This window comes from Saccopteryx leptura, chromosome 13, assembly GCF_036850995.1.
Source record: "Saccopteryx leptura isolate mSacLep1 chromosome 13, mSacLep1_pri_phased_curated, whole genome shotgun sequence".
Classification (NCBI taxonomy): domain Eukaryota; kingdom Metazoa; phylum Chordata; class Mammalia; order Chiroptera; family Emballonuridae; genus Saccopteryx; species Saccopteryx leptura.
The window spans coordinates 42,736,202-42,748,122 of NC_089515.1; the positions used below are offsets into that span (position 1 = coordinate 42,736,202).

The window sequence follows — 11,921 nt, forward strand, 5'->3', positions numbered from 1 at the left end:
CCCTTCCATCTCCTTTATTGTATTATAACCTCTTCTGACTCCTGATAACCCTATTCTCAAGTTTTGTTGCTTTTTTTTTTTTTCTTTTTTAAGAACATGGAAAAAAACATGTTTGCACCCTTCTGCTTCCTGGAGTACTTCTTCTAAAATACGCTCTTTCCTGCCCTCTATCGGCCTTTGCTCCTGGTCCTGGATTCACTCCTCGTGTCCTCCAGAATGGTGCTGGGGACCTGGGGACAGCAGGGAGCTTTGAGGGAGGCGTACTGCCCCCAGCCCTCCCAAGTCCTTTCCAGTGACACCCCACCAGCCACAGGCCTTTAGGGGAATACTTGGTGTGACCAGGGCTAGAGCTGATGGCCTCCCAACTGTCCTCCGCCTGCCACACCTCACCCCTCTGAACTGTCACCCCTGGGCCCACTCATGGCCCCGAGGTGCTACCACTCCAGGCTCCGTGCTTGACTCTTCAGAGTGCCGCCATCTTTTAGAAAAGTTTTAACCCTCTAGAACTGGTCTAGTCTACCCCCTCCTTTTGGTTCAAATATCACCAAACTTGCCAGCCACTCCTTAGTTAGTGATATAAAATCATGACCATCCCGTTTTCAGTGGTTTAAGTTCTGTTTTATTCTTATTTGCTTGGATTGATCTCAGGGGCTGGGGGTGGGGGAAAGAGGGAGTCATTCTTTTCATATCCAAAGTCCAGGGTAATTATTTGAGAACAGTTACTATTAAGCTATTATTTCCATTAAGAGTTCCAAGTCTTCTGTATCTATAAGGCTGTTTGTGATTTACAAGAATCACATCAAAGCACAACTTCTTAGGAGATGTGTTTTCTCCAATTTCTTGTAGCTTAGGTGAGTGTTTAAGAATTAACCTGCCTGGTTTCCATTCAAACCATACTTGAAAAGCTACCCGAGTACCACCCTGTTTCACTCCATTTGAAAATGTTGTATTATCGTTCAGGAGCCCTTTCCTATGGATTCTAATTCTCACAGTACTTTCCAACATGGCATGTGAACCTCTGTCACCAGGTGTCTACACTGACCAAGTCAGCAGGGCTGTAACTGTTTCCTACGTGCTACTGAAAGCCGAAAATAGACCTACAAATGATGTCAAGTCTTACCAAGTTCCTGGATGGTTCCCCCACAATGTGACAGAAAGTATAATAGTTACTGGTGACAAAGCAAGCCATACGTGAAGCTGTTTCCTCCTGTGGCCCAGTTTGGGCCGAGAAGCACCAGCCAGCAGAGAAGAGTACACGGCGGTGCCGGGATCAGGAACTACAATGGCACAGCAGCTCTGAGGGTGACAGTATTATGTCAAGAGTTACAATAAGCAGAAAGTGGCTGCTTGCTACATAACCCAAACATTCCAACTTTCAGTTCCCCGGTGAGCAGGGAGGGCTAAGGACAACCTGTTATTGCTACTGGATCCGGAAAATCAGGTTCTCCCCAAATGTGCCCATAACTTCTCATTCAGCTGTTAAGACGGTCCTTGCATGCGAGTTTGGCCAAGAAACTTCTCACAGCATTCCCTCAATTTCACCTGAAATGTCAAGAGGGCATGGTCTTTCCAGTAAACCCACTCCAGGTAAGGTCCTCACGTGTCCCCTGGTGTTTGCTCGCCAGGCACAATGGGGCTCCCAGAACATAGAGTATACAACCAGGCCTGACCTGTGGTGGCACAAAGGATAAATTGTAGAGTATACAACCGTGTCAGAATAGAGTGTGAGGATTAGAATTACATTGTGTTGTAGCTCAGAGGAAGCAGATCAAGGTGACTTGGCATTGGGTCATTCATTCCAGTGCAGACTGGGAATAAAGCGGCCTGTGGACCTCACCTTTGCAATATTTTCCCCTGTGACCAGAAAGATGGAAATGAGGAAGGTAAGTTTCTAGACTTCACATTCCATTCCATACAATGTTAAAGCCCAGAATAAAACATCAGACTGCCTTTGTTCAGGACCTCATACACGGTGCTCCAGGAGGGAGCTTAATCCACAAGAAATGGCAGCCAGGTCTCTGGCCTGAAAGGCGGCACCTTCTTACAGCTCAGTGGTGAGTCGGAACAGACTGGTTGTGACTTGCCTGGGAAGTTGCCCATTTTGCCCCCACATAGCAGCCATGTCTCTCAGAAGGCAATGTGTTCCTGATTGCAATAAACTACTAAACTAGTGCTGTCCAAACACTTAAGCCCCTTGAAACTATGTTGGAGGGAGATTCTGGTGAAATAATAGCTTCAGTGTGCCCGAACTCCTCTCTATACCCACATTAAGAGTTGTTAGGGGAGACCTCACTGATCACAGGACATATGGTCAGGAGGAAATGATGGGGCAGGTCATGCAGACACCAGGGAGTAGAAACTGCATGTGCAAAGACCCTGGGGCAGAAGCATGACCCAGCATGTAACAGGAACAGCCAGGAGACCAGTGGGATATGGGTGCAGTGGGTGAATGGGGTAGGAGATCATTGGCAGGCAAGAGGCTGGTGCACCAGGTCCACAGTGAGGACTTAGCCATGAACTCTGAGTGACACACAGAGCCAGGGGAAGGCTCTGACCGGGAGTGACAGTCTGACTTAAGCTTTAAAGAGACCACTGAGGCCGCTTGGACATGGCTTTTAGGACAGCCGCTCATTCTTGCTCAGTCTTTCCATGTTCTGATCTCAATTCCGACACTTGGAATAAATGACACTGGGTTGTTGACAGTGATCTCTGGGGTCCAAAACCACAAAATAATCAACTCCCCATTTCACTACTTTTGTTCAACCAAAAGGAGAGCAATTTACTACCCCATGTCCCTGCACAGCATCTCTAGGGCATCACTTGCTCCAGGACCCTCTGTTTATACACAGCCATGGTCCCCAGGAGGCTGTGAGCACCTCTGGGGGAAGTAATAAAACCACACACCTCCATGGCCCTCGGGCTGAGTCTTTATTAGCCAGAGTCCCACCTCCAGGAAGGTATAGCTGACTCAGTCTCCACTCCGTTCAGCACGCAGGGCTGAGAGTACTGTCACCTGGGGCAGGGATTTCTGCAAAGTGGCCTCAGGCCCTGGTTTCTTCACGTAAATAGAACTCTGTGGGAGGCAAAGGCCAGACTTAGGGCCCCTTCCTCTCCACACTGGACAGGATACACCCAAGCCAGGTGATCCAGGCACCCCGGAGCAGACGGGCGGCCTGAGATGCCTCTGGAGGCCCGGGTACTAGGCCTCCCACAGTGGCACACCCTTATCCTAACTGTAAATTTTATTTTTAAATGTACTGATTTTCTTTTTAATTTTTTTTTAGAAAGGGGGAGAGAGAGACAGAGAGAGAAGGTGGGGAGGAGCTGGAAGCATCAACTCCCATATGTGCCTTGACCAGGCAAGCCCAGGGTTTCGAACCGGCGACCTCAGCATTTCCAGGTCGATGCTTTATCCACTGCGCCACCACAGGTCAGGCTGATTTTCTTTTTAGAGAGAGAGACAGGGAGAGAGAGAGAAACATCTATTTGTTGTTTCACTTATCTATGCATTCATTGGTAGATCCTTGTATGTGCTCTGACCAGGGATCGAACTCACAAACATGGTATATCAGGATGATGCTCTGACCAACTGAGCTACCCAGCCAGGGCCTGAATGCAAAGTTTTTCATTCAGCATTATACACACAATGCAGTGTATGCCTTCCGATTTCTGTACTCTGTGTGCTCCAGCAACTGGGGGACAAGGATGATGCATCTGAGTGGAAGGAGAGGGGAGCCCACATTGCCACAGCTGGGGTCGCACCCACAGCCCTCAGGAGCCTGACTTAGGAGAGCTGCTCCATCTGGGGCGAGGGACCCGGCACAGCACTCCAGCTAGGAGCGCACAGCCCTGCCGACGGGCCGCTTTTCTGTGAAGAAGCTTTTCAGCAGCAGCACCTGGCTGATGCTGACCACAAACAGGGCGACGGTCTCGCCCACAGACCAGTATGAGACCCGGCTATTGAGGTCCTCGGCCCGGGCCCGGTCGTGGGCCTCCCGGAGCCTGTAATGCGTCTGGGAGTCAATCACCGTCTTCAGGGCCTCGTGAATGGTCACACAGGCAGACTCCATCTGGGCGGGAAGAGAAGAGCAGTCACATTGCTGACCCTGAGGAAGAGGAGGGAGCCCAGCACACAGCAACGGTTGTCAACGTCTGAGATGACATCTACTGAACACTGCAGGTTTTACTTAACCCTCGTCATAATCTCAACTGAGGCTCAGAGAGGTTAAGTAATTTTCCCAGTGTCACACAGTAGGTGGCAGGGTTGGGATTCAAACTCAAGACTTCTGAGTCCTGAGCCTGTGCCACCCAGCACTACCCTGTGTTCTCTTATTTAATACTTCCCGAACTCACAAAGGCATGTCCCGGACAGGGAAGAACTCAGGAAAGAGGTCGTAATCTATTTAAATAGGTGTGAACCTTGACTCAAGATACAACATTTCCAAAAGCCTCCCTAGGGCCCCTTCCTGTCACTTTCTATGACAGTGACACGGGGAGATTTGGCATATAAATCAGCTCTACACTTAGATCAGCCTGGTGACCCCTGCAGGACCACAGTTACTGAAGGTGGGGCTGGGAGCTCAGAAAAGATACCTAGAAAAGTAAGACTACAAGAATTTCAAGTCTTGCTGGGTCTCTTACAGCCCAAATTCCACTAATTCATTCATTCAAATGTTCTAGACCCAGAGAACTGAGATGAGTCCACATCAGACACACTCCTGGGTCTCAGAAAGTTCACAATTTAAGGGTGAACAGAGTCAGTGTCATGTGAAAGGAGCCAATAACAGTGAGTCCACAAGGTTCAGGGAACACCCAAGAGAAAGCTGCAAATCCCGCCAGGGGAGATGGAGGGCTGGACACAGGAGTGACCAACCGAACCTTGATGGATGGGCAGGCGGCGGAGGAAGGGACTGCAGGGGCGGGAGCGGCAGGAGAGGCAGGAGCAGCAAGTGCGCGGGCAAAGAGTGTGCACGCGGGTGAAGAGCGTGCGCAGGGCCCGCCTGGGACCAGGACTGTGGGAAGGGGACATGCTAGATGGAAGCTCACGGAAACAGCCTCAGGATCGACTTGACTGTGAAGCTCTGAGCAGAATGGCAGGCTGAGAGCCCACTTTGAGCAAATCCCCTGGTAGCCATGATCTCGGGAGATTGGTGGGAACCAGTGTGGAGGCAGGGAATCCACTCCGTTGCTGCCCTTCTACTGGGAAGGGCAGATGATGAGAAACTCTATTAAGAAGGCTGCCACGTGGGGAAAGTGGGACCCAGAACCAGAAGAGATTCAAGGCGCTGGGATAAGAGGACTTGGTTACAAGGCAGAGCATTCTTGAAATGAGTAAGGTGGATGGAGACACCACATGTGTACATGTGCACACATGCACACACACATATGTGCGCACTTATACATACACATACACTTAGTGTGTCCCAAGCTAACTTAGAAATTCAAAGTGCTCCCTGAACTGGGAGCTCCCTGCATCCAGTCCCCACCCCAGATGTTCAGCAGTTCTGGTTGGCATTGCCAAACCTTCTTCCAGGAGCCAGAGTCACTGGAGGAGGAGAGGAAAAAGGAAGAGAAAAAGAGGAAGGAGACAGTGGGTCACCGGCTTGCCTGGAGAGTGACCACCAGCCCCGCCAAGACCACCACGCCTGGCAGGTTTCCAGGGTCCTGGAGCCTTGAGGGGTCTGGTCATCACGACACTTGGTCTCTGAAGACACCTGACTTGTACCCTCCATCCATTCCCACACCAACACCCCTACCCATCCCTACCACGTGCTGCTGCTCAGCCCGCTAGCCCTCACCTCCCCGGGGCTTCCATGACAGAACTTACAGGCAGGGAAGCATGAGCTAGCCTAGGCTGGAACACGTTTCATCTCCCCCAACCCCAACTGAGGCGGCCTGGGGCCTCTGACCTCTGTCAGGCACTTCCAACGCCTCCATTAGCATCTGCCCAGACCTCCAGCTTGACTGCCCTAAGTGGCTTTCCCCTCACCCGTGTCTTCTCCTGGGAGCCTGGTCGGCCTAGAACTCAAGCCAAAGTCAAATCCCCACAGCCTGACGTCCGGCTCGGGCCCTGGTCACTCTGGATCCTGTCTTTCACCCTAATATTCATTTGATGCCAGAAAAATCCACTCTCTACCCTTAACCCCACTCTCTAGATTACTGAGGAAAAAACAAAAAGAAAGAAACAACAACAAAAAACAACAAAACTGTGGCCCCTAGGCCAGCACAGGGCCGGAAGTCGGGGGAAACCGGAACAGCAGCCGCTGCGCCAAGCCAAACGAAGCAAGGGCTGGTGAGGAAAGTGAGAACTATGCCTGGTCTGTGTGTACCTGCTGTTCTCCCTACCTTATGGGGCAGTCTCGCCCCCTCCTCCCGTCCCACACAAACTCCTCGGCAACTGTCCACACTTCTACTTTTAAAAGAAACTCCTCCCTGTGAAGACTTCCCTGACCCTCCTGGAAGAATCGATGGCTCCCTCCCCGGAGAACCCTCCTCTCACATCACAGAGTGCTGTGGCCAAGCGGGTCCAGGGTCACACTCTACACAGTGCTTCCGCTGACAAGGACACCACCCAGCTCATCCTCCCACCACCTGGCACCAGGTGCAGACCAGGTGCCCACACAGCTGAGGGCGAGCTCTCTGGGGCAGACACTAAGGGACCCCCCTTCAAGGCAGAGGGGTCAGAAGGACAGAGTAGAAGGAAACACCTCGTGAGGCTAGGCAAGAGTAAGCACAGGTCACTCGTTCCTGCAACAAAATCAACCTCTAAGTCTAAGCCTCCGAGAAAGACTTTCTCCGCTGCATTCATCCATTCAGCCTTTTCTCTACCAGCTCGTTTCCCACGGGCAGAGAGAAAAGCCCTTCTGCTCTGCTTTTGGGGTTTATTTACAAAATCTTCAACGTGGATGCTACAGGTGTTTCATCAATGACCAACAGAACTCTCAACGGTACATGTTGTGAAAGATCTCCGGTACCAGAAACACCCTGGGCTGGGTCTCTGTTGGCAATGTCCAGCGGAACTTTCTGGGCATGGCCACCAGTCACCTGTGACTACTGAGCCCTGTGAATGCTGCTACAGAGCAAACAAGGAAGTATATTTTTAATTCAAATTTAATTAATTCCATACTGGACGGTGCGTCGCTAGCCTCCAACTGCCTAGGGAAGGGGGTAGACTGATCACATGAGCCCACAGCCGAAGCTGGAGGGATGCAGCCCGCGGCCACCTGGGAGGGCAGCCAGGAGGTTAATCTGACCTTCGTGGTGCCCAGGGGCTCTGGCTGTGGTTCTGGAACAAGTGCAGCTACAGATGGCCGTGCCTGTCTTGCAGGTCTCCCTGGGCCCTGTCACTCAGTCATCTGACAACTATTTGGTGAGCTCCTACTCTGAGCCATGACCCACGTACTGGGGTGTTGGGGATCCCGGGAAAAGAACACAGAGCCCACATGTGGAAGGAGGAGGAGCTTAGTCTCAGGAGGGAAACCTGACAAGGAGGCTGGAATCAGATTCTAATTAGCCTGGAGAGCCCTGGGTGACAGAGGTGACCATCTGTCCTTTAAACGTGTTCACCATTAATCAAGGGTGGAATTGTTGCTAGGAGCTGACAGCCCAACCAGGACTGCGTTGCCAGCCCTTCTTCCTCCCCGGCCACATGGCTCCTTCCTGTGGGACATGAGTAGACTGTGTATTACTTCTGGTCCGGCCACATGGCTCTTTCCCGACTGTGGGACATGAGTAGACTGTGTATTACTTCTGGTCTGGCCACATGGCTCCTTCCCGACTGTGGGACATGAGTAGACTGTGTATTACTTCTGGTCCGGCCACATGGCTCTTTCCCGACTGTGGGACATGAGTAGACTGTGTATTACTTCTGGTCCGGCCACGTGACTCCTTCCCGACTGTGGGACATGAGTAGACTGTGTATTACTTCTGGTCTGGCCACGTGGCTCCTTCCTGACTATGGGACATAAGTAGGCTGTGTATTACTTCTGGTCAGGGCTTTTAAGAAACAGGTGCAGCTTTCTCATTCTCTCTTTCCTTTGGTGGCTAGAGGCAGAGGGCTCAGAAGCTCTAAGGGACAAGAGAAAGAAGACAAGAAAGAGAGAGTCTGGATTCCTGAGTCATTCCACTCTCTACCCCTAACGCCACTCTCCAGCATACTGAGGGGGGAAAAAACTCCTATTGTGTTAGCCATTGCTATTCGGGGCTTATGTGTTACAGCTATTTGTGTTACCCAAACTAACACACCATACAGCGTGGGACTTTGGTCTTTCCGATGCAGACATATCGTATAAGCAGGGAGGCACAGGGGCACAGGCTGTAGGTACTCGGAAAGCGGTGCTGTGAGGGCTGAAAGGGAATCAGAAATCTGATGAGAAAGTCCAGCTGCCGTCTGGTTAGAGAACGGAGAGGAGGGAGGGACTGGAGGTGGAAAGATGGGCAAAGTCAACACAGACGGCAGACTGGAAGCTCGGTGGATGGCGAGTCTGCTCACCAGACAAGACAGGGACAGGAGAGGAACAGGCCAGAGAAGGTTCCTCCAGGACTTTCACTATTAACGTCCACTCACCTGGGTGAGAGCTGTGACCCTGTTCCCCATTTCTGGGAGAATGGGGGGCTCATCGCCCACTTGAAAGTCAAAATAGACGGTCTTGTGAGAGAAGGTGGAAAACTCATTACTGAAGCAAAACCGATAAACGCCCTTGACCTCAGCCCGGTGCGTGAAGCTGTCGTACTGCTTCTTGGTTTCCCTGTAGATGATGTTCCCCAGGGGGTCCTCCACAGAGCAGTCAACGTCGTAGTGGCCTCCAGTGATGACCTGACAACCACAAAAGACACCCGCAATCTGCTGTTACCAGGGCGCAAGCACCGCTCACTAAGTGCCCACCAGCAGCGGTCAGGCACCGTGAGTGGACTTCAGAAACATTTCATTTAACTAAACTTCACAAGCTTCCAAGGCAGGTGCCGCGACGCTCCCATTGCACAGAGGAGGACAACAAGGCTGAGGGGTTAGTAAGCTGGCCGTGGTCCCACTGCTTGAAAGGGACAAGGCTAAGATTTGAGTCTCTGTCTGCCTGACTCCAGAGGGTCTGGCTTGACAAGAATATAATGAGCCTCATCCTTCCCACTTTACAGAACAGGAAGCTGAGGTCCGAGGTTAAGTCAGTTGGTGAGCAGGTCTAGCTGATGTTAATTTTATTACTGATGGAATAAAAGAAGAGGCAAAGATAGATTCAGCATTCACAGAATCAGTGACTATCAGAAGTGGGAAAGTCCTGGGGTCATTTTGTTCAAACTCTCTTTGTAAACACAAGGAAGTTAACACCCACAGAGAGCAAAAAGACTCACACAGGTGGTCAGTGGCCATAACCAAGATCTCTCAAAGGACACAGTCAACAGCCTCCAACTTCTTCCAAACTTCAGAATTCCCTCTGTCTAGATGGAAGAATCTGCTCTGTGAGTACTGAGCCCCCCACTGCTGGAGGTGGTCAAGCCCATGCTTGACATGCCTTGACAGGGATGCCTGTCTGGCAGCAACCAGATGACCTCCCAAGCCTCTCTGGCCTCAAAATGATCACTGTTTGATGACTGTTTCTAGGTTGCTCCATTAACCCAGCCACAAGTTGTACATTGTCCACAGAGTTGTGAAAGTGGCCAAATCAGGACTCAAAGACCACACACACATGCACAAGCCTCTTCAGCCAGAAAGACCCCATCCATTGGTGGGCCCCCACTGCTGCCTCCTCATCTCTGGGATGCTGGTCAGCACTGTCTAGGCCCAGATGGCTTTCTGGGTACATTCCACTCAGCCCCCCAATCCTACATCTGCTCACTAACCCTTAAGGGCAGGACCTGCTCCCTAAAACTGAGCCCTGAGATCTCTCAAAAGAGCCGGGGATGTAGGCACAGGGAGCTTTCCTGAGCCATATGGCAATAACCAAGTCTTGCAGCCAAAACACGGCTCCCTCTAACATACTGCCAGGCTCAAAGGCTGCGCGGTGACCCCCTTTTTAAAGCACCCATTCTCATCCCTTCTGCGATCTCCCCAACAACTTTAAACGCTGTAGGGAGGGAACAATAAAACCACAAACCCACTTCCCGCTTGCTGCTATTTTTCAGTACACACGGAGACCAAGAGGTCCAAGAGGTTTGGCACAGACAGTCCGTGTCCAGCTAATCAGAGGTGGCACTCCTTAGGGTCCTGGGGCCTGCAGGGGTCATTCTGGCCAGCTCCCCGGGGTGCAGGGTCCGCCCCGAAACATCCCCAACCTGGGCACCCAGCTGGTGTCAGGGGACACCTGGAAGGGGCGGAGCAAGACCCCACCTGGTAGTCCAGGGAGAACTTGACGCCCTGCTCCACGTCCTCGTGGAAGCACTGCTTAGCGCTGTCCAGCAGCTCGAAAGTGAGCTCGGCGCCCCGTGGCCGCTCGGCTCGCAGCAGGAGCAGCAGCAGCAGCAGCAGCCGCGGCGGCGGCGCAGAAGCGGAGAGCGGGGCGGCGATGCCCATGGCGGTCCGGTCCCGCAGCGGCAGCTTGGGCGAGCACCTCACAGAGTGGGCGGAGGCGGCACCAGGAGGTGGCACCAGGACAGACGTGGCGCGAGCAGGCACGACGCTTCCGGGATTGCGTAGGTCCACGCAGGCGTGCCCAGGGGGCGGGGCCGGGGCCGAGAGCCCGCGCGCTTCCTTCCGCCCCACCCTCAGCCGCCGGGACCGCGCCCCTGGGGCGCGCCCCTGACAGCCCAGAGCGCGTGGGTTCACTCCGCGCGGGCCCTCTCTGTGACCCGCTTTGTGCCTCCAGCATCACCTTCTCTTCCCCCCAATCCTTAACAAGGGTTACCCTTTTTTCCAGGGAGTGTCACTCGATATTAACTCAATGATTTCAAAGGACCAGCTTCCACAACCAGCCTGCTGGAATTGGACCGCAGAATCACCTTCCCAAATAAGGCGTCCAGTGAGGACTGTCACATACATTTTCCTGTGTTGACTTGATCAGGTATTTTAGCTGTAAAACACTCATCTATTTTCAAGTACGACCGAGTGTTGCCTTCCTCTGCGTGCCATTTTGTAACTTTGAACGTGGACGATAGGACTCAGAATGCTCTGAATTTCACTACATTTCCTTTGGATGTAAGAAATGTCCCGTTTCTTTTCTAAAATTAAAATGGATTCCAGTCCTTCCTGCTTAACAAAGATGACAAGAGAGTTGCTCTGTCATGGTAGGTTCTCCCCACTGGTTCCGTGAAGACCTTAAACAGCGCACAGCATTTGGGCCTCACTGTCACCAGTCATCTTGCTTACATGTCCACTGCCCAAGCGCTAGGATGTCTTTTAGGCAAGTGGTTCAGACGCCTTCCTGCCAAGCTTGACCCAGGCCCAGCTTCCCACAATGCACCACAGAGCCACTCCCTCCAAGGTTTTACTCTGGTTACAGCAAGTTCTATTCAAGGGACCCCAAACTTCTAAGCCTTTTATCAGTTGTGGGATTGCACTCCCTCCTCCAAGGCGGGCCACACTGGCCTTGTCCCTGGTCACTTCCTCCTCCACCACCATTTTCTCCTTCTCTAGAGGGTCCCTCATAATCTCTTTTCAAAGGACTTGGAAACAGTATTGGCTTCCCTTCCCTGAAGACAGAAGTGGGGGGGAAAGACATGCTGAAACTAGTCCCCTTTTCTTTTTATTGACGTAATTTGTTTCAAGGGTCTAGGGAGCACCTAGGGTTTGGAACTGTCCAGAGAATCAGAGTGTCTGAATGAAATTTGAATCACAGAACTCTATAATTTAAGAGAAACGTAGAGGATCTTCCACTTAGTTCACTTGATACTTACTGTTCTGTCCTTGAGTAAGAGGTCAGAGAATTCATCTTCTGCTAACACTCATCGACACAGAAATAGGGCCCAAGAAGGGACATCCAGCAACCCTTAAG

The 11,921-nt window shown here is 51.9% G+C and overlaps 1 protein-coding gene across 1 annotated transcript; it reads right to left on the bottom strand.

Moving 5' to 3' along the window:
* Positions 1-3,453: 3,453 nt before the first annotated feature.
* On the bottom strand, positions 3,454-10,599 carry TMED3 (transmembrane p24 trafficking protein 3). The gene is made up of 3 exons (XM_066354705.1): positions 10,322-10,599; positions 8,567-8,815; positions 3,454-4,070 (listed from the first exon to the last, which is right to left on the bottom strand). The coding sequence occupies exons 1-3, from the start codon at positions 10,502-10,504 to the stop codon at positions 3,834-3,836; spliced, it is 669 nt and encodes a 222-aa protein (XP_066210802.1). The 5' UTR covers positions 10,505-10,599; the 3' UTR covers positions 3,454-3,833.
* Between the last annotated feature and the right edge of the window lie 1,322 nt (positions 10,600-11,921).